Source organism: Myotis myotis, unplaced genomic scaffold (assembly GCF_014108235.1).
Source record: "Myotis myotis isolate mMyoMyo1 unplaced genomic scaffold, mMyoMyo1.p scaffold_m19_p_5, whole genome shotgun sequence".
NCBI classification, from domain to species: domain Eukaryota; kingdom Metazoa; phylum Chordata; class Mammalia; order Chiroptera; family Vespertilionidae; genus Myotis; species Myotis myotis.
Window position 1 is genome coordinate 59191754 of NW_023416357.1, and position 22687 is coordinate 59214440.

General features: G+C 42.8%; 1 protein-coding gene across 1 annotated transcript in view; it reads right to left on the bottom strand.

Moving 5' to 3' along the window:
• The window catches only part of SLCO6A1 (solute carrier organic anion transporter family member 6A1), an 89993-nt gene that overhangs the window by 64677 nt on the left and 2629 nt on the right, over positions 1-22687 (bottom strand). The window contains exons 2-3 of the mRNA XM_036308715.1: positions 10032-10292; positions 659-841 (exon numbers count right to left, since the gene is read on the bottom strand). Of these exons, the coding sequence (XP_036164608.1) occupies positions 659-841; positions 10032-10292 (444 nt within the window). The remainder of the gene's footprint in view (positions 1-658; positions 842-10031; positions 10293-22687) is intronic.

Here is a 22687-nt window from a genome sequence, read left to right on the forward strand (position 1 = left end):
GTGGCTCAATGTGATTTTGAAGTTAAACATACCAGTTACTATTTATTACAATCTATACTAATAAAAGAGTAATATGCTAATTAGACCGGGAGACCTTCCGGACATTCTTCTGGACAAAGCCATGGTGGCAGGGCCGAGGCAGAGGAGGTTAGGGGCAATCAGGCCAGGAAGGGAGGGCAGTTGGGGGCAAGCAGGCTGGCAGGGGGAGGGGGGGCAGTTGAGGGCGAGCAGGCCAGCAGGGGGGGGGGGGCAGTTGGGGGTGATCAGGCCAGCAGGAGGGGCAGTTGGGCATGATCAGGCTGGCGGTGGTGGGGGGCAGTTAGGGATGATCAGGCTGGAAGGGGGGGAAGTTGGGGGCAACCAGGCCAGCAGGCAGAATGGTTAGGGGCGATCAGGCAGGCAGGCAGGTGAGCGGTTAGGAGCCAGCAGTCCCAGATTGTAAGAGATGTCCGACTGCCGGTTTAGGCCCGATCCCTGTGGGGTCCCAGATTGGAGAGGGTGCAGGCCGGGCTGAGGGACACTCCCGCCCCTCATGCACGAATTTTGTGCAACAGGCTACTAGTGTTATTATAAAAGCCAATAATTAGCACCTGTATATCAGTTTAGATATGCACAGCAAAATATAGAAGCTCAATAAAAATGAGGAAAAATAACTTGCCTAGATAAGTACCAATTGAGTGTTCGTCAATGCTGTCATCAAGAAAGGGTACTGTAAGGATATAAAGAGGTATTCCTGCTATTCCCTGTGCAGTCTGCCCAAGCAAGATGAAAGTTATATACTTTGCGTAGACTGAAAAGGATTTCTTGCAATCTTTGGAAATCTTCTTTTCTTTGCAAATATCTTTTGAAAGGATAATTTAAATTTTTTGTTAAATGAGTCAAAACTTAAACATACAACAAATACACAGTGTATTTTATGAAATATTTTACCTTTTACAAGATATTTCCACCATTATACTTTTTTCTTTTAGTTAAGATTTCATTTACATTGAATGTAATAGCTCTACAATTAATCTACATGTTCTCAGGAAAATGGAATGATAAAATAAAATTTGTGGGAATACTGAAAAAGATGCAAATATTATATATAAACCAAACATAAATGTATATGTATGACTATATGTATATACATACTTGTTTGCATAGGTAAATATACATATCTTAAATTTGGCATCTGGTAACTCTGACTTTTGACTAGGATAAAAGTATCCTTTTTAGATGATCTGACTTATTAAAGATTACCTTCTGAGCTTAGTTCTATATCCACTTCTCTGACAATTAACTTTGTGTGTCACTCTGATCAAAATAATTTTCCATTTTATACCCACTAAATTCTAAAACATAGGTCCATAAGGACAGGCATTATACCAGTGATTTTTAATGAGTGCACCATAAGAATTTTTAAAACATGCAATACCTGACTAGTCAGGGGCACTGACCTCTTTTCCTTTAGATTGTCAAATAAACAAATGACAATAGCCAACACAATAGTAGCCATTCAGTGCGATGAATCAAAGTTATACCTATTTATTTTTGTTTCTGTAACTTTGTGTTCTCTTCTTTTTTAAAATTGATCTTTATTATTGAAAGTATTACAGTTAGTCCCCTTTTTTCCTACTGACCCCCCTTTACTTCACCAGGTTGGCAAAAAGTGTATTTTTTTGGAGTGCCACAGAATTTATTAATTAGTTTATATGTGCCATGAGATGAAAAAGGCTGAAAATCACTGTATTACACAATGAAAGTTTTTGTTAGTCATTATATAATAATCCACTAGATTTTAAATTTCTTTACAGGACAGTCTATTTCTTAAGCTTTTTTTTATTCACATGTTTATAAAACAATAGTAAATAAATGTTTGTTAGAATTGCATTTGTTATTAGCCTGGTAGATCTAAACAATGCTATTAGATCATTTTGATTGTGTATATTTGATTGGAACTTAACAAATGTTCTGAAAATATTACTGTGAAAAACTGGTTAATGTGTAGATTGCAAAATAGTACACTAATGGAAAATTTCAGCTGGTTCAGTATTCATATGGAATATTTGATTCCATGTTAAATAGGAGCAGGTCTCTAGAATGTTTATTCAAATTACTGATAATTCAATTTTATATAGACATATCAGTATCAACACCCAGCCAGTGAGTTCCTTGAACTGCTTTCTTCCCATTTAATTGAACTCCACTTAGCAGGTATAAAGCTATTCAATTTAAACTTGCAAACACAATGAACTACAAACCTTCTTTAATTGCAATTTAAAGCATCCTACAAACATCTTTACCTGTCTAGCTCACTCCTTCTAGTAACCCAATGTCACCAATCCCTAAAACCCACCAGGATCTATATAATCTATTGATCTTGCTCCTTTTCACTATCTCAACGTCCCTTTATACCCTTACTTCTTTCGTTGTCATCGTAACACTTTTAAATGCCTTGCTCTCTTGTATGTCATGCAATTCCTCAATGAAATTGCAACCCTAGTCAAGTTAAACTCTTCTCCTTACTCTACACCTACACTTTAAAAACTGAATGTGGCCATAGGAAAACACACAACCATGCAAAACTCACTTTGAATTCATGATTATTAAACTTAAGGAGGTCCTTCACCCTCCTTAATCAAATATATCCCTAGTCTACTACTTTTGCCTCCTCCTAGAAAATTCAGCTTGTTGGTTTCTTTTTCCTAGGGCTTACAGTCCTGATATTCCTGCTATCCAATATCTGAAAGCAAATTTTTTCCACAAATAGGATAAAACTAATCTTTTAGCACCTTTCTTCATATTAAAAAAATCTTTTGTTTGGAATATAGTTTCAAGAAGAAGGGAACAGTCAATACTACAAACACTGTTGATAGTTCAAGAACTATAACAAGTCAAAAGTTTTAATTATATTAAAAAACATGAATTATGTTGGTGGCTTTGTGAAAATAACTTCATTGCAGTGTTTAGGGTTCAAGCAATGCTCAAGTGGGTTGAAAAAGAATATGAAATAATGTCAGAAAGTTTGGCCATGTCTTTCAAACAATGAAAATGTCATTGTCAATGAAAATGATGAGATTTTTCAAAGTGATAAAAAGAGGACTGCAAGTTATTTCTATTATTGTTTTTGCTTTTTAAGACTGGGAAAAGAAAAAAACCAAGATGGCGGCATAGGTAAACACTGGAGATTGCTGCCTCGCACAACCACTTCAAAAATACAACTAAAAGACATAATGGACATCATCAAGAACCACAGGAAGGCTGGCTGAGTGGAATTTCTACAACTAGAAGGAAAGAGAAAAGCATACCGAGACTCAAAGGAGGTGCGGTGCTGAAGTAAATACAAAGGTGTGGAGGTGCATGCGGAGAGGGCTGGAGGCTGAGGACACGATTGTCTTTTTCAATCGGGAGGGAGTCTCAGGCTCTGAGCTTCAGTTCCCGGTGAGCCTCTGGGGACCCAGACTCATACAGGAGAAACAGGACTGTCTGGCATGGGTCGGAACTCGAGGGCAGCTTTCTCTTGGAGGCACTCGCGGCGATTGCCAGGACCTCTGAAGGCAGGACTGAGAGCAGCCATACTGCTGGCTCACTCGGCCCATCCTGTTGATCCTCTGGGACCCGCCCCACCCAAGCCTTTCACAGAGGCTTTTGCATATGAAAGGCCCCACCCTTTTTAATCTGAAAATAACTTAACAAACTGCAGCTGCCCCAAGGCACCAGGGCAACTTGCATTGCTTTACAGCTGGCTTCTGCTGGGTAGCCTCAGGCAAAGGCTAGATTAGCACCTCCTTAGATCCAAGAGTCAATGTACCCAGTGGTCAGAGTGGGACCATCCAATTACAACTCCTCAGATCTATAAGGGACACACTCAGGGGGCAGACGCAGTGAGCACCAAAGCCCCACTGAAGCAAGTCTTGCCCCATAAGGGTGTCTTCAGCACAGAAGTTCTCCCACTGCAGACACAGCTGATTCTCACAGCCAATTGCCCTGGAGGTTAAATCCTCCCAGTTTTACCTACAACAATCAAGGCTTAACTACAACAAGACTGTGCACAAAGCCCACAAGGGGGTGCACCAAGAGTGTCTACCTCAGGTAATTGGGACACTTAGCACATAAAGCCACTCTATTGACACAGCGAAGCATAAAAAATGCTGAGACAAAGAAACAGGACACAAATGACAGAAATGGAGGAAAGCAAACTACTGGATATAGAGTTCAAAACCACACTTTTAAGGTTTTTCAAGAAATTTCTAGAAACCGCCGATAAATGTAGTGAGATCCTCAAGAAATCTAGTGAGACCCTCGATGTTGTGATAAAGGACCAACTAGAAATTAAGTATACACTGACTGAAATAAAGAATATTATACAGACTCCCGACAGCAGACCAGAGGAGCGCAAGAATCAAGACAAAGATTTGAAATACGAAGACGCAAAAAACACCCAACCGGAAAAGCAAAATAAAAAAAGAATCCAAAAATACGAAGATAGTGTAAGGAGCCTCTGGGACAGCTTCAAGTGTATCAACATCCGAATTATAGGGGTGCCAGAAGAAGAGAGAGAGCAAGATATTGAAAACCTATTTGAAGAAATAATGACAGAAAACTTCCCCTACCTGGTGAAAGAAATAGACTTCCAAGTCCAGGAAGCGCAGAGAACCCCAAACAAAAGGAACCCAAAGAGGACCACACCAAGACACATCATAATTAAAATGCCAAGAGCAAAAGACAAAGAGAGAATCTTAAGAGCAGCAAGAGAAAGAAACTCAGTTACCTACAAGGGAGTACCCATACGACTGTCAGCTGATTTCTCAACAGAAACTTTGCAGGCCAGAAGGGAGTGGCAAGAAATATTCAAAGTGATGAATACCAAGAACCTACAACCAAGATTACTTTATCCAGCAAAGCTATCATTCAGAATTGAAGGTCAGATAAAGAGCTTCACAGATAAGGAAAAGCTAAAGGAGTTCATCACCACCAAACCAGGATTATATGAAATGCTGAAAGGTATCCTTTAAGAAGAGGAAGAGGAAGAAAAAGGTAAAGATACAAATTATGAACAACAAATACACATCTATCAACAATTGAATCTAAAAATCAAGTGAATAAATAATCTGATGAACAGTATGAACTGGTTATTATAATAGAATCAGGGACATAGAAAGGGAATGGACTGACTATTCTTGGGGCGAAAGGGGTGTGGGGGGTGCGGGAAGAGATTGGACAATAATCGTGCACCTATGGATGAGGACAGTGGGTGGGGAGTGAGGGCGGAGAGTGGAGTGGGAACTGGGTGGAGGGGAGTTATAGTGGGAAAAAAGAAGAACCAATGTAATAATCTGAACAATAAAGATTTAATTTAAAAAAAAAAGAATGGGAAGAACTTGGGTGCCAATGAGTAGCACCAAAAAAAGGGAGGAATTTGCAGAAGGAGGTACAGATCATCATTGGAATAAAGTTCCCAAGTAGGTAAGAAAGAACAGGATGTTTAGCAGGAGGATAGCTCTTCCATTTTAACAGGAATGAAGAAGTAAGGAATGTAAACATGAAAATATAGGTGGAGTTATAGTTTCTATGGTAAGAAATTGAAGCAATTTTCTCTTGTAGCATGTATTTTCTATCCAATACAGAAGATATTGAGTACTATTAACTGAATGTTTGTATCCCCCCACAATTCATATATTGAAACCCAAATTCCCAATGTGATAGTATTTGGAGATGGAACCTTTGGGAGGTAATTAAGTCATGAAAGTAGAGTATTCATGAATGGGATTGGTGCCTTTATAAGATGAAACACTAGAGAGCTTGCTCTCCCTCTCTTTCTCGGCTACAACAATATGAGGGCATACCAAGAAGAGGGTCCTTACCGGGAACTAAATTGGCAGGCACCTGGACCTTGAACTCTCAGCCTGTGAGAAATAAATTTCTGTTGTTTAAGCCACCAAGCCTATAATATTTTTGTTATAGTAGCCCAAACTAACTAAAACAAGAGGAAAGTTGTGAATAATAAGAGAGTAGACTAAAAAAAAAATGTCAGGAGAATGGATCCATGTAAGAGCATAATTGAGGTTAACAGTAACAACTTCATTGTGGGACTAACCTATCCTTTTTGTGTGTGATTTTTCTCTAAAATGTTCCTCAACAGTGCAGGAAAGATAACTAGTTGGATCAAAAATTTTCCATCTATTCTTCACCAATACCACTCCTAGGGCAATGGAAACTAAAGGGGAAATTAACAAATGGGATGACATCAAAATAAAAAACTTCTGCACAGCAAAAGAAACCATCAAAAAAACAACAAGAACCATCAAAAAAAACAACAACCCACTGCATGGGAGAACATATTTGCCAACAATATCTCCAATAAGCGTTTAATCTCCAATATTTACAGGGAACTCACACAACTCAACAAAAGGAAGACAAACAACCCAATAAAAAATGGGCAACAGACCTAAATAGATACTTTTCGAAAGAGGACATGAGAAAGGCTAAGAGACATATGGAACGTGCTCAAAGTCACTAATCATCTGAGAGATGCAAATCAAAATGACAATGAGGTACCATCTCACACTTGTCAGAATGGTTATCATTAACAAATCAACAAATGACAAATGCTGGTGAGGATGTGGAGAAAAAGGAACCCTCATGCACTGCTGGTGGGAATGCAGACTGGTGCAGCCACTGTGAAGAACAGTATGGAGTTTCCTCAAAAAACTAAAAATGGAACTCCCATTTGACCCAGTGATCCCACTTCTAGGAATATATCATTAACAAATCAACAAATGACAAATGCTGGTGAGGATGTGGAGAAAAAGGAACCCTCATGCACTGCTGGTGGGAATGCAGACTGGTGCAGCCACTGTGAAGAACAGTATGGAGTTTCCTCAAAAAACTAAAAATGGAACTCCCATTTGACCCAGTGATCCCACTTCTAGGAATATATCATTAACAAATCAACAAATGACAAATGCTGGTGAGGATGTGGAGAAAAAGGAACCCTCATGCACTGCTGGTGGGAATGCAGACTGGTGCAGCCACTGTGAAGAACAGTATGGAGTTTCCTCAAAAAACTAAAAATGGAACTCCCATTTGATCCAGTGATCCCACTTCTAGGAATATATCCCAAGAAACCAGAAACACCAATCAGAAAGGACATATGCACCCTTACATTCATAGAAGCACAACTTGCAATTGCTAAGATTTGGAATCAGCCTAAGTGCCCATTAGCAGATGAGTGGATTAGAAAACTTTGGCACATCTACACAATGGAAAACTACGCTGCTATAAAAAGGAAGGAACTCCTACCATTTGCAACAGCATGGATGGAGCTGGAGAACATTATGCTAAGTGAAATAAGGCAGTGGGAGAAAGATAAATGTCACATGATCTCACTTATTTGTGGCTTATAATGAACAGCATAAACTGATGAACAAAAACAGATCTAGAGACAGAGAAGCATTGATCAGATGCTCAAACCTCAGAGGGAAGGTAGGGGAGGGTGGGGGTAAGGGGGAGAGATCAACTAAAGGAATTGTAGGCATGCATATAAGCATAACCAATGGATACAGACACCAGGGGGGAGAGGGCAGGAGTGAGGGTATGGGGGGGACAATGGGGGGATAAGGACACATTTGTAATACCATAATCAATAAAGGGGGAAAAAAATTTCCAGCCAGGAACAAAAAAGGACAATGGCACAGGGATCTTAGAATTATGATTAGAGTATTTTTGAAATAATTAATATTTTATAACTTGTGGCCTGGTGCACAAAAATTTGTGCACTCGGGGGAGTCCCTCAGCCTGGCCTATGCCCTCTTGCAGTCTGGGACCCCTCGGAGGATGTCCACCTGCTGGCTTAGGCCTGCTCCCTGGGGGATCAGGCCCAAGCTGGCAGTCAGACATCCCTCTGGCAGCCCGGCAGCCCTCGGGGATATCCACTTACCAGCAGGGAGCAGACCTAAGCTGCAGTCGGACATCCTTAGTGCTCCTGAGGAGGCGGGAGAGGCTCCCGCTACCAATGCTGTGCTGGCAGCCATCAGCCTGGCTTGTGGCTGAGCAGAGCTCCCCCTGTGAGGGCACACTAACCACCAGGGGACAGCTCCTGCATTGAGCATCTGCTCCCTGGTGGTCAGTGTGTGTCATAGTGACCAGTCATTCCCAGTCGTTCTGCTGTTAGGGTCAATTTGCATATTACCCTTTTATTATATAGGATAGAGGCCTGGTGCATGGGTGGGGGCTGGCTGGTTTGTCCTGAAGGGTGTCCTAGATTAGGGTTGGGGTCCTTCTGGGGTGCCTAGCCAGCCTGGGTGAGGGGCTGATGGGTGTTTTCAGGCTGGTCACACCCCCTTCAGGGTGGGGGACCCCACTGGGGTGCCTGGCCAGCCTGGGTGAGAGGCTAATGGCTGTTTGCAGGCAGGTCAAGGCCCCCCCCCAGGGGGGACCCTCACCCCATGGAGATTTGGCCTGTCTGGGTGAGGGGCTGAGGGCCATTTTTAGGCTGGCCAAGCCCCCCAGTGACAGAAGCTCCATGACTCTCCTTTTTTTCTTTTTCTTTTTTAATTCTGGGATTTATTTACCTTCTATAATTGAAACTTTGTAGTCTTGAGTAGAGCTCAGAGCTGGGGACAGGGCGGGCGAGAAGCTTGGCTTTCTCCATTGCCAGGGGCAACCCAAGCCTCCTGCTCACTCCAGCTCCGTGCCACAGCCAGCTGAAAGCAGGTATCTGGGATTTATTAAGCTTCTATAATTGAAACTTTGTTGCCTTGAGTGGAGCTCCGAGCCAGCCCCAGCAGGCAGGAAGCTTAGCTTCCTCCATCAATGGGGCAACCAAGCCTCCTGCTTGCTCCAGCTCCATGGCTGCTAGCCGCCATCTTGGTTGGGTTAATTTGCGTATAGTCTCTCTGATTGGCTGGTGGGCGTGGCTTAAGGCATAGCGAAGGTACAGTCAATTTGCATGTTTGTCTTTTATTAGTGCAGATAAGGAATATAAATTAAAGAAAGTGACAACAAGGAGAGTCTGATCAAGGAAGAAAGTAGATGTTAATAGACTGAAGGTAATAAAAGAACTGTGGTTTTAATTATATTAGTGAGTTGGAAGAATGAGTGGGAATAATCAGAGAGTGGGATAATAGATATTTAGGAAGTTCTCAGTGAAGAGACAGTTCACCGCAACCATGGGAATGTTGGGTGGCCAATCACATGTAAAAATCTAGAAACTAAAGATCAGAGTGTGATACAAGTGTTTTCACAGACTAATGAAGAAATTTCAGTTTTAACTGCTAAATGATTTGATGGAATATGACACCTGCTTGTTGACTAAAGCAGGCCTGAAGATCGACTTGTCCCAGGTATGGAAAACTGTGATGGGATGAGGGAAGCAGAGAAAGGGAGTGGCAGGTGGTGGTAAATGGACTGTTTCAAAGAGAACATAGAAATTCTATACACACACACACACACACACACACACAAACACAAACACACACACTAATGTGTGAACAGAGTAGAAAAGTGGTTATGTAAGAGATAAACATTTAAATAAAGCAATATATCTGCATAGATAGGTGTATGAAAATGTCAAAGGGCAGCTCCCATTTTGAAGTGGGAGGAGTGGCTAGAAAATGTCTGACCTTTCTTTTTCTGTGTAAGTTTTTTATGTTCGTATTTGTGCTTGTGTGTCAGTGTTTTAAAGTCAAAACAAATGGATTAATTAAAGCACATTGTGGAACAAATGAGGAATTACTAAAGTTCTCAATAAACATATATAAAAATTGATAAAAGAAAAACAATTTCACAAAAATAATTATCACAAAGTAGTCTTTGTTCTTCCTAAGCCCATTTCTTACATGAAAGATTATATGATCCTGAGAAGATGGAAGAATGGATATATATTACTAGGGAGCTACAATTAATTAGCTTAATAAACTTTATCATATAAATAGATACAGGTGGATGGGTATACGGACAGACAAGTATCACAGTCTATTTTAAGGTCCTAGAGGCAATGATTTAAAGGAACAATTATTTGATGTATGACAGTAACATTTAAATCTTACCTTCAGTTTCTATGTCCAATTGATAATTTTCACCATGAAAGTATGGAAAAGCAAATAAAAGTGATCCAAATCCTACTAAAAAGGAGGAAACTTTAATCCATTTTAGAATGTTTCCTTTCCTTCCATAATATGCTATAAACACTACTACCAGGCAAGATGAAATATCATAACTCGATGACAACACAATATTATCAATGGTTTTCAGACTACTGCCCCTCTGAAATGTGTGAAGGCTCACATCTATAAGACCAAACACCATACCTAAAATGTAGAAAGAAAAAAACAACACAATAATATGCATTTTAAGAGACAAAACAGGTCACCATGTAATCATTACAAAACGAAACTTAATTTATAGTGAGTTAAATTTATTTCACCTTATTCTGAACGTTTAAAATTTATGAGCACAAAATAATCCCTTTTCTAAAACACTAATAAGCTTTAACCTCTATGAAATATTTGCCGGTGGAATTACTGTATCTATTTTTTAAAAAGACTATATTCATGAGTAATTTATGAAGAATATGATGTTTTCAATCATCTCAGTACTAATATTTATTTTGATGTATATTTCAATCATAAAAATGAATAAATGACAATCTAATATCTATCATCCAGAACAGAAAATAAAACATTATCAAAATAGTTGAAGTCCAACATGTATTCCCAAACATATTCTTTTCTCTCCTTCCATAACCCATATCCTATACTTGAAGTTCACCATTTCCTAGCCTTCTTAACACGTTTTTTGACAATGTGTGTACATCCTTGAACAATACTACTGTTTGTCATGTTCTTGGACATGAAAGAAATGGTATCATATATGCCCATGTCCATCACTCAGCATCTAACTGGGGGGGAAATAATCACACTAAATGTTTGAAACAAAAAGAAATTGACATAGAGGTTGTTAACAAAGTACATAATTCATTTGTTGGATTGGAAAGGGAAAATAGTTACTAACCAAAACTCAGGATATCTACATAATCAAAGTTGCCGGAGCATGGGCAGCTGCAGGGGTCTGCAGCCACAGCCGCTGCTGCTGCTGCTGCTGGACCTGCACTCACTACCCCTTAGGCAGGAAGTCAGGACCCAACTCATGCTAATGCTGAGAGCTAGCTCACCATCACCTGCTGCTCCTGCTGCTCTTCCAGTTGCGAGAGCCCGAGCCCATGAGAATTGTGTTCCTGAGTCACCATTGCTGCTGCTGATGGAGCTGCATTGATTACTGACCATACATCCTGGAGCCTTCACAGCCCCAGGATTGCTGCTGTTGCCAAAAATATCACCAGAAAGAGGGAGCAGAAAACAAAAAAATAGGCTTCCCTTTGCTTTTTTTTTTTTTTCAAGTCTACTGCCACAGCTTCTTATTAGTAACATGGAGGTGAAGCAGCTGGCAAGGAAATCTGATAAGGTCATTTATAGGCCACCATTCCCCTCGAAAATAGGAAGGAGTCCAGAGGGGAACAATGGAGTTTATGGTCAACAAACAACTCGCAAAGTTCACTCATTGGACTGTTCATGATACATTTTCACCCTTTTCCCCATATTTAAACTTCCATACCAAATTAATAGCAACAAAATTATGCTTCTTCCTAACATGTTTCAATTGTTCTTACAAAGACTTTCTTACTCTTCCCCCCCCCCCCAAAAAAAGGGAGACACATAGTCCAATCAGTCTCCATATCCATCTCAAGGTAGTGTTAACCCTTCTTCTGGTTCAATCACAAACATGACTGGATTTTCTTTAACATAAAAACTAAATTGCAAAGGAGAAAGTGGTATTGAATGGCATAAAAGATATAAACAAATAACTAAGCAAACATATCATAGGCCCAACTAAAGTTGTGAGGGAATTGTATTGCAAAAGACACCATAAGTCCAACTTAGAATCACAACACTTGAACAGACTGAGAGCAGCAGGAAACAAGATATAAAACCTTTGCTGCATTCAAGAGAAGAATTTTTTTCAACTCTCATTTTACATGTGGCCCAGAAGGATAATGGCCAAGCTAATAAATGTTCTGTCAGTAACAGTGTCCATCTCTGGGGTTAGGGTATTAATTCACCTTCTAATTTAGGAATATTCTGTAACTTAGAGGGGAAGTTATAAAGTTATCACCTATAATACTCTTTTATAAAATAGTAAGGGAAAGATAAGGCAAAAAATAAAAATTTGGAATACACAAGTATGTACATGTTTGTATGTGTATACATGAAGCAAACATGAAAGAGAAAAATGCATAGTTGCTACAGTTTTTATTTTTCTAAATGGTTATGAGACACAATTGATATTAATAAACCCCTTCTTCCCTATTTACTGCCTCTTATACCCCTCAATCTCACATAACATATATAGGTTATTTAAAAGCATATACGGCACCCCAAACGTTTTTATTGTTGTCTCCTAGCCGGAGCCTTCTCTGAGTTTTCAGTGGGACATTATAATTATCTATAAGGCCAAGAGTTTCTGGTTATTGAGATATGTAGTAAGATCAGTGAATTCCATGAACATGAACATGAACTCTCTATACTTCTTTTGCTATAAAATGAATTCTTTCATTAAAAGTAATGTGATAATAAATAAGATGATCAAGATGGTATATAAGGCATTCATTAAGTCCAAGTATAGTTAGTTTTGGCAGAACCATGGTGGTAAAAGAACCCACATGCAAAACAAATATCTATTTCAGTGAGAAGAAATTAGTGTCCACTCCATAGTAGAAGCAGGTGATGTAATCAACTTGCCTCTAGGTAGCTGGTTGATTTCACTAGGGAATGGAGCCATTTCCTGGATTATGTTGACTTTTCCTGGTTGGCAAGACAGGCACTCAGTAGTGCAATAGCTAGGTCAGCTCTGGTGAAGATAAATCCATGCATTCAACTCTTGTATAACTTCCATTCTTGATACAATTATCATCATAAACATGAGCCCTCTGACCAAGACATACTAGTATAATGATGGGAAAAGAGGCTGACTAATATTCAGAGGGTGGTTACCTATCTACATCATTATTGAGAGCTTCCTCTGCAATGAATTTCTTTGATTAATATTTGTTTAGGATAATTCTGCCCATTCAGATAGACATACCACCTACCCAGCACTCCTACTTACCAAATGGTCAACCCATTAGACCAGGGGTCCTCAAACTTTTTAAACAGGGGGCCAGTTCACTGTCCCTCAGACTGTTGGAGGGCCGGACTATAGTTAAAAAAAAAAAAACTATGAACGAATTCCTATGCACACTGCACATATCTTATTTTGAAGTAAAAACAAACAAACAAAAAACAAACGGGAACAAATACAATATTTGTATTTGCATGTGGCCTGCGCGCCATAGTTTGAGGACCCCTGCATTAGACAATGGCAGCATGGTTTCTAGGAAATACAATCAAATTTTACTACCCAATATTCTGCCCACTAGGAGGACTTCCCTTTTCCTCTATTTTTTCTGGGACTCCCCTAAGTGGGACTATGTTACCATAGTGTACTTCCACCTTCAAAAACCACAGGCACATCCTATCTAATAAAGAGAAAATATGCCAATTGACCCTCACACCGTTGCAAAGATGGCGGCACCCAAGCCAATAAGGAGGGAATATGCTAATTGACTGCCACGCCCTCAAAGATGGTGGTGCCCACAGCCACAAGATGGCCAGCAGGGGAGGGCAGTTGTGGGTGATCAGGCCAGTAGGGGAGGGCAGTTAGGGGCAACCAGGCCAGCAAAGGAGGGCAGTTGGGGGCGACCAGGCCAGCAGGGGAGGGCAGTTGGGGACGACAAGGCCTGCAGGAGGGGGAAGTTGGGGGCGATCAGGCTGTTAGGGCAGGGCAGTTGGGGGTGGCCGGGCCGGCAGGGGAGGGAATTTGGGGGTGATTGGGTCAGCAGGGGAGCAGTTAGGCATTGAACATGCTGGCAGGGGAGTGGTTAGGGGGTGATCAGGCTGGCAGGCAGAAATGGTTAGGGGTAATCAGGCAGGCAGGCAGGCAGGTGAGCAATTAGGAGCCACCAGTCCCCATTGTGAGAGGGATGTCTGACTGCCGGTTTAGGCCCGATCCTAGGCAGTTGGACATCCCCCAAGGGGTCCCAGATTGGAGAGGGTGCAGGCTAGGCTGAGGGACAACCCCCCATGCACAAATTTCATGCACTGGGTCTCTAGTCCTATCTAATAAAGAGGGAATATGCAAATTGACCATCACACTGTCACAAAGATGGTGGCACCTATAGTAGAGGCAGGGTTTCTGTACACAAGATGGCTGCACCCACAGCGGAGGCTGAGTTCCCATAACTAGCCTTAATGAGCAATCAGCAGGGACCTGAGGCTGTGTGGTGCTGGGCTGGGGCAGGGGACCTGAGGCTGTGACCCCCATCTGGTGTGGCTTGACAGGAGATCTCAGGCTGCGTCCCCCCGCCCTGGCGCCAGGCCAGTGGACCTCAGGCTGTGCCCCACCCAGCGGGGCTTGATGGGGGACCTTAGCCCGCACCCTATGCCCTGGCACCAGGCTGGGGGACCTCAGGCCATGACCCCCACCCCGGCCCTGGGCCAGGGGACCTGAGGCCACGCCCTCCCCACCCAGCAGGGCTTGATGGGGAACCTCAGGCTGTGCCCCCTGCCCTGGCCATGAGCCAGGGGACCTGAGGCCACGACCCCCGCCCTGGCGCTGGGGGACCTGAGGCCACACCCCCTGCCTGGTGGGGCTTGATGGTTGACCTCAGGCCACACCCCCATCTGGCGGGGATTGATGGGGGACCTGAAGGCATGCCCCCTGCCCCAATGCCAAGTCGGGGGACCTCAGGCCACACCCCCCACCCAGCGGGGCTTGATGGGGCACCTGAGGCTGCACCTCCTCACCCAGAGCGGCTTGACAGGGGATCTGAAGCTGCACCACCCGCCCAGCGGAGGTTGATGGGGTTGGGGCTGGCCAGGTCTAAATCTCACCCAACGGGGGTGGGGCCGGCCGGGTCTGGGTCTCATGCGATTTCAAGGCATGTGTGGGTGGGTGGGGACTTGACTCTGGGTCCCGCAGCGCACCCCAGACTCTGACAGGAGGAAGATTTTCATATACATTATACTAATTTTTTTTCATCTCTGAAATTTCTATTATAGAGAAAGGGCAAATAGCAATATTAAAATATTTCCTCTAATTAATTCCCTTTTAATGTGCACAAATTTCGTGCACCGGGCCACTAGTAAGATTATGTTTCTTTCTTAGAAGTAAATGGTACAAATGAAGAAACTTTTCCTTCATTTCAGAAGAGGTAGCCCTGCACACTCCAAACCAATTTTCCTGAAGTAGCAGGCACATTTTTATTGTATAAGACAGACTGTATGTTGGTTATTCTGGGAAGCCTGTATGTTGGTTATTCTGGGAAGCCTGGGATCTCATTCTAGTTATGAGTCTGATATCAATAAAGGTTTATGGGGTGGGTTATGAGGGAATCAGCATTCCCTAAAGTCAGGTGAGGTAAATTCAGTGTCTTTAAGCAGAAAATTGTTTTTATGTGGGGGTTTTTTTCAGTCATAGGAGAAAATGTTGCTCCTACTGAGAAAGGAGACTTGGAATTTCAGGGTTGATGGGTCTCAGATTCACTGAATTCCACCCAATTTCCAGGTTCCCCTCTTCTCCAATCAATGTCCCAACTCTCACATAAGTGATGTAGTGAATATTTGAATTCAAATTGTGTTGTAATTCTACCACCATGAATTAGTGTTGGTACTATTCAAACTATGCAGTGTGTGACTAGAAGCTCACACATTTTCTAATTATGCCCTAAACTAACTTTCTTTCTGTAAACTTTTAAGTACAGTCAGAAGCAGTCAGTCAGCCAAACCTAGAATTTCTGTAGTCTAAAGTTTCACCATATACATCAATTGTAGAAGCTCTTGGTCTTCCAAAGTCCTGCCTTCAATAAGAACTTTATCTCAGGCAACATTTTAAATAACTCTGTCATTGCATGTCATGGATTCCCAGTGTACCATTTTCCACAAAATACTGTTGTTTTTGCTGCTTTCAAGATCAGTTAGCTCAGATAACCAATTCCAGGTTCCTATCTTTGGGGATGGTTTGGTTGTTTCTTCCTGGTTCAATGCTTGGCATAGACTGCTGTTAGAGTAGGCAGCTAAGGTAAATATGAGCTGGGAGAGGTAGCTGGGGCTTGGAGAAAGATGTAACAAACCAAAAATAGACAATGGAGGCAGCAGACCATTATGTGAGAAGGAAAGACTTAGAGCTCCTGCAGGATGTGGTCTAACTGGTGGCTAACACCTGGGTAAAAGGGCCTTATAGTTTCAAGATATATTTTTTTGAGACGTGAGGGATGGGGTGACTTGCTCCTTGCCTAGAGGTGTTCCAACCTAGGGGTATAAATCCCCTGAACTTCCAAACACCAGGGCTCTTGGTTTGGTTTAGGCCGGTTGAGTTGCCACTCAGGTTCTATCTGAGTGTATTTCTTTCCTACAAATAAACCCTTGCCTGCTTTTGCTGCTATTTGTTGTCTCTTGTTTGAAATCATTCCTACAAGCAAGACAAAAGCTAGGGGCACAGATTACTGTCTCTGGCCAGGGTCTATCTCCGGCCAGAGACCCCCTTCATCATCGCTGGCATTACTATCTCAAAACTTACATGATTTTTATAATTTATAGACAAATTAGTTTTATTACATGGGTGAAGCTACAAGTTCAATCAAAAACTTTCAAACAGCCCTGACCGGTTTGGCTCAGTGGATAGAGCATCGGCCTGCGGACTCAAGGGTCCCAGGTTCGATTCCAGTCAAGGGTATGTACTTTGGTTGCGGGCACATCCCCAGTAGGGGGTGTGCGGGAGGCAGCTGATCGATGTTTCTAACTCTCTATCCCTCTCCCTTCCTCTCTGTAAAAAATCAATAAAATATATATTTTAAAAAAAACAACTTTCAAACATCTTATTATCTCATAACATTTTTGAAAGGAACATTACTTTAACCAATTTCTTAACCATACTTATCTCTAATAACATGTTAATAATATTTTTCTGAAGAATATATATTTTAAAATGATCTGACTTCTAACTATTTTCATGAAATCAGTTGCAAGTCACCAAAGTTGCTTTCTATAGCTTTGCAGCAAAGGGTTGACTCTGCAAACTTTGGAGACTGACCTTTGGTTGTCTCCTGGGAGATGACTCTGAGTCCTTGAATATTCTGCCTGATAAGAGTGCTTTTATATGCTTGAAGCCTTGGGCCACACAGTACCAACTGGATCAGATAGTTTATACTAAGAATGTGATTTAAAGTGAACATCTATTGTTGAATGCCTGAAGCCTTTGGCCATGCTGTATCAGTTTGATTAGTTTATGTTAACAATGTATTTATGATAACACCTTTTCTTGGTGTATGTGTGAGGAGGGTGTGTTAACAGAGTCTGAGTAGCTGAAGTTAGTCACACAGATGCTGCATGCCTACAAGACTAACCCCTCAAAAATCTTGGACACCAAGGCTCGTGTTATCTTTCTTGGTGGGCAACTCTTTGCATGTGTTTTCACACATTATTGCTGGAAGAATTGCATGTCCATATGTCCCCACTGGGAAAGGACACAGCAGCTTGGGCTTGGTTTCTAGACTTTATGCCATGCACTAGACTTTATCCCTCAGCTCTTCCTGTGTCCTCTTGCAGTCTGGGACCCCTCAGGGGATGCCTGCCTGCCACGGAGGTGGGAGAGCTTCCCGCCACCGCTGCTGTGCTCACCAGCCGTGAGCCCAGCTTCTGGCTGAGCTGCACTCCCCCTGTGGGAGTGCACTGACCACCAGGGAACAGCTCCTGCATCGACCATCTGGCCCTTGGTGGTCAGTAGGCATCATAGCAACTGGTCGTTCCACCATTCGGTCGATTTGCATATTAGGGTTTTATTATATAGGATGGTCAAAGTTAAATGTGCAAAACCCTGGGCCTCCTTAATTTCATTCCAATATATGAAAATTAATCAATGTAATTCACTGTATTAAGATAATAAAGAACAAAAACCACATGAATATCAGAATGCAGAAAAAATTTTTACAAAATCCAAACACTTTCATAATAAAAATACTCAATGAACTGGAAATAAAAGGCAACTTTCTCAAACTGATAAAGTACATACAGAGTAGGGCAAAAGTAGGTTTATAGTTTTAAGTACATGAAACCGAATATATTCTTGTATTATTATTTATTAATTGTTGGATTATTTTCCATATGAACAACTGTAAACCTATTTGCCCCACCCTGTATATGAAAATTCTACAACATAATTATAAAATGAATCATGGAGTTACCATATAACCCAGCAAGTCCACTCCTAGGTATAAATGCCAGAGAACAAAAATATATGTCCACACAAAAACTTATAGCCCATTCTAGCTCTTCATGTAAAGAGCTTGGAAGTCACCTCTGTATCCTAACAGGTTACAAACTGAACAGTCTGAAAAAATTAACAACTCTTCTTAGATACACAACAGAGGGGAAGTAGCAGGGCAAACTGGTGATATTGTGAATTCAACTGTCTTTATAACTCATTAGCCCATACTTTTAAATTTTGTGTTTCATTCACATAGATATCTGCTCTACAGTTAAATAAATAAGATGAGAGCTTACTTTACTTACCACTTTAATGGGAGTTTTTGAATTCTCAGACCATGACTTGAACTGAAATTTGAGACCCGAGTTTGCCATTTCTCTTCATAAATTCTTAAGGGCACTAAAAAGATTCCTGCCAACACCAGAGTTCTTATAGTCAACATTACTACCAATGTGCAGCAGCCGCTTGGGCTTTCAAGGCACATGCTTCAATTGACACTTCATCTCAATAAACACAGTGATAACTTGATGAATTGTGAAGCCACTGCATGCCAAGAATTACTATCCATTTCCATTGGCAAAGAGCTCAGCACTTGGTTCAAGATTAAAAGCCTAACAAAACCAATCCTAAAATCCCATCTTTATGAGTATACTAATGACCCAGTGCACGGATTTATGCACATTGAAAGGAAATTAATGAGAAGGTGGCCAGCGGGACAGGACTGGGTGAGACAGGCCAGACACACCCTGGAGCCAACCTCCCACAGTCCCTTCCCAGCCAGCTGCACCTGGGGTGGCATTGTGGCTTAAAGGGCATCTGCAGAGTGAGCAGGGTCCCTCTGGCAGGTGGGGTCCCTCGGCCTGGCCAGTGGGGATCGGGCCAAAGCCAACTCTCCAACATACCCCAAGGGGTCCCAGAGTGCAAGAGGGCACTCTACAAAGTTGCTTACAGGGTGTGGAATGCAAACACAAGTGTGCAGCAAACCAGATCCTGGGCCGACAGTGCCCTAACAACAACATAACCCACGGCCGAAGGTGGAATGGTGTGGCCTTGAGAGGAATCACACTCCCTCCTCTCTGGTTTTGGGGTGAGTCACCTGAGAACCACTGCTGCCAAGTCACTGGAGCTTGGCAGCTCCTGCATTGAGCAGCAGCCCCGTGGTGGTCAGTGTGCATCATAACTACTGGTCAAATGAACACTTAGCACATTAGCCTTTTATATATATACTAGAGGCCCGGTGCACAAAAATTTATGCACTCGGGGGGGGGGGAGGGGGTCCCTTAGCCCGGCCTGTGCCCTCTCGCAGTCTGGGACCCCTTGGGAGATAACGACCTGCTGGCTTAGGCCTGCTCCCAGTGGCAGAGGGCAGGCCCAATCCCTAGGTGCAGCCCCTGGTCAGGCTCAGAGCAGGGCCGACTGGGGAGTTGGGGCACCGCCCCCTGTCATGCACAGAGCAGGGCGATCGGGAGGTTGTGATGCCACCCTCAGTCATGCTCAGTGTAGGGCCGATTGGGGGGTTGGGGCACCGCCCCCTGTCACACTCAAGGCAGGGTCGATGGGGAGGATGTGGTGCCACCCCCTGTCATGCAGAGAGCAGGGCCAATCAGGGGGTTGGGGCACTGCCCCCTCTCACTCACAGAGCAGGGCCCATCAGGGGGGTTGGGGCACTGCCCCCTGTCACGCACAGAGCAGGGCCCATCAGGGTGTTGGGGCGCCGCACCCTGTCACAGACAGAGCAGGGCCGATCAGGGGGTTGGGGTGCCGCACCCTATCACACACAGAGCTGCAGGGCGATAAGGGGGTTGGGGAGCTCCCCCCTATCAGGCACAGAGCAGGGCTGATCAGGGGGTTGATGCGCCTTCCCCTGTCACAAACAGAGCAGGGCCGATAGGGAGGTTGTGGCCACGCCCCCTGTCACACACAGAGCCAGAGGGCGATCAGGGGGTTTGGGCGCTGCCCCCTGTCACGCTAATCCCGGTGCTGGGAGGCATATTACCCTTTTACTATATAGGGCAGAGGCCTGGTGCATGGGTGGGTGCCGGCTGGTTTGCCCTGAAGGGTGTCCTGGATCAAGGTGGGGGTCCCCAGTGGGGTGCCTGGCCAGCCTGGGTGAGGGGATGATGGCTGTTTGCAGCTGGTCACACATCCTTCAGGGTGGGGGTCCCCACTGGGGTGCCTGGCCAGCCTGGGTGAGCAGATGATGGCTGTTTGCAGCTGGTCACACACCCTTCAGGGTGGGGGTCCCCACTGGGGTGCCTGGCCAGTCTGGGTGAGGGGCTGAGGGCTGTTTTCAGGCTGGGGGTGACTGAAGCTCCCAACTGCTCCTTTTTTACTTTTTTCTTTTTTTATTCTGGGCCAGCTTTAGCTTTGAGGCTTGGCTCCAGCTCTTAGGCCTCCGCTGCTGAAAGTAGGTTTCTGGCCTTTGCTTACAATGTTGCGATCCTGCTGGCTGAAGCCCGGCAGACTAAAGCAGGTTTCTGGGGTTTTGTTTAGCTTCTATATTTGTTACTATGTTTCTTAAACTGCAGCTCAGAGGCCTGCAGCGGCAGGCGGGGAACGTTGGAGTCCTCCGTCACTGAAGCAAGCAAGCCTCATGTTAGTTTCAAGCTGCCTGGCTGCCGGCCGCCATCTTGGCTGGCAGTTAATTTGCATATTGCCCTGATTAGCCAATGGGAAGGGTAGCGGTTGTATGCCAATTACCATGTTTCTCTTTTATTAGATAGGACTAGAGGCCCGGTGCACAAAAATTTGTGCACTGGCGGGGGGGCGGTGGGGGGGAGAGGTGTCCCTCAGCCGGACCTGTGCCCTGTCACAGTCTGGGACCCCTCGGGAGATAACCACCTGATGGCTTAGGCCCGCTCCCCGGGTGGCAGATGGCAGGCCCTATCCCACAGTGGGGCGGGCGGCGGATGGCGCTGTCCCGCCCTGCTGCTCCAGGTCACCCATGGCAGGCCCCGATGGCAGCAGGGCAGGTGGCAGATGGCGCTGCCCACCCCGCCCCGCCTGCAGTATGCAAATTTAACAGCCATCTTTGTTGGGTTAATTTGCATACTCTTCTGATTGGCTGATGGGCATAGCGAAGGTATGGTCAATTAGCATCTTTGTCTTTTATTAGTGTAGATTTATGGGACTAACCCCTGAAACCAATTCCATAATAGTCTGAATCCACACAGTAATTTGAACAAGGACAGTTTGCTATAAAGAATTATTAACTGTAACAGAGGATTAAAGTAACAAGGAATTAGCTATTCAGAAGTAAAGAGAATGCCAAAGAATATAGAAATATGTAGTCTAAGCAACAACCATTTACCCTAGTACTGACATGGAGCACTCCAGGGCTAAAATCCAGACCTTGTTGAAGAGAACACAACAAACTTTTGGCAAATTCAATCCAGCAACATATACAAAAGATATTAATTTAGTAATAAGGGTTTACTCCAGGAATGTAAGGTTAGTTAAATATTAAAAAAATACAAGAATGCAATATATAATATTAATAAAATAAATAAGAAAAATCATATAACTGTCTCAGAAGACACAGGGGGGAAAAAACTTGATAAAATTCAAAACCAATTCATGATAAAATTTCTTAACCAGCTAAGAATAAAAGGTAACATCCTCAAATTAATACGGGGCATCTACAAAAAACTTACAGTTAACATATTTAATTGAGAAAGGCTAAATTATTTCTACCTAAAAACAGAAAGAAAAAAAACCCTTCTCTTTCCAAATTTCTATTCAACATTGTATTAGAGGTCTTAACCAGTGTAACAAAACATACAGATTGGAAAGAAAGAAATAAAACTGTCCTGACTCACAGGTGACATGATCATGTATGTAAAACATTCTAAGAAAATAAGTTAATTTACCAAGGTTGAAGGATACAAAACCTACATCAGAAAAGAGATATACCATGATCAGGCATGAAAACACTCAATAGTGTTAAGATGTCAATTTTCTGCAAATCTATAGAATCAAAGAAATCCCAATTAAAATCCCAATAAGTTTTTATAGAAATCAACACGTGGAAAAGGCAAAGTATCTAGAATAGCCAAAACAACTTTTTACAAAAAACGAAGTCAAAAGAACACCTAATTTCAATACATATAATAAAGCCACAGTAACCAATGCAATATAATATTTGCATAAGTATAGACATATCAGGTCAATAGAACAGAATACAAAGGTTATAAATAGACTCAGAAAAAGATCAGAATTTCAACAAAAGTGCCAAAATAATTCAATGGGATAAAATACAGTCTTTTCAATAATGTTGGAATAAGATTCTATATGGAAAAAAAAATAAACTGTGATCCTTTCCATACACAAAAAAATCATTCAAAATGGA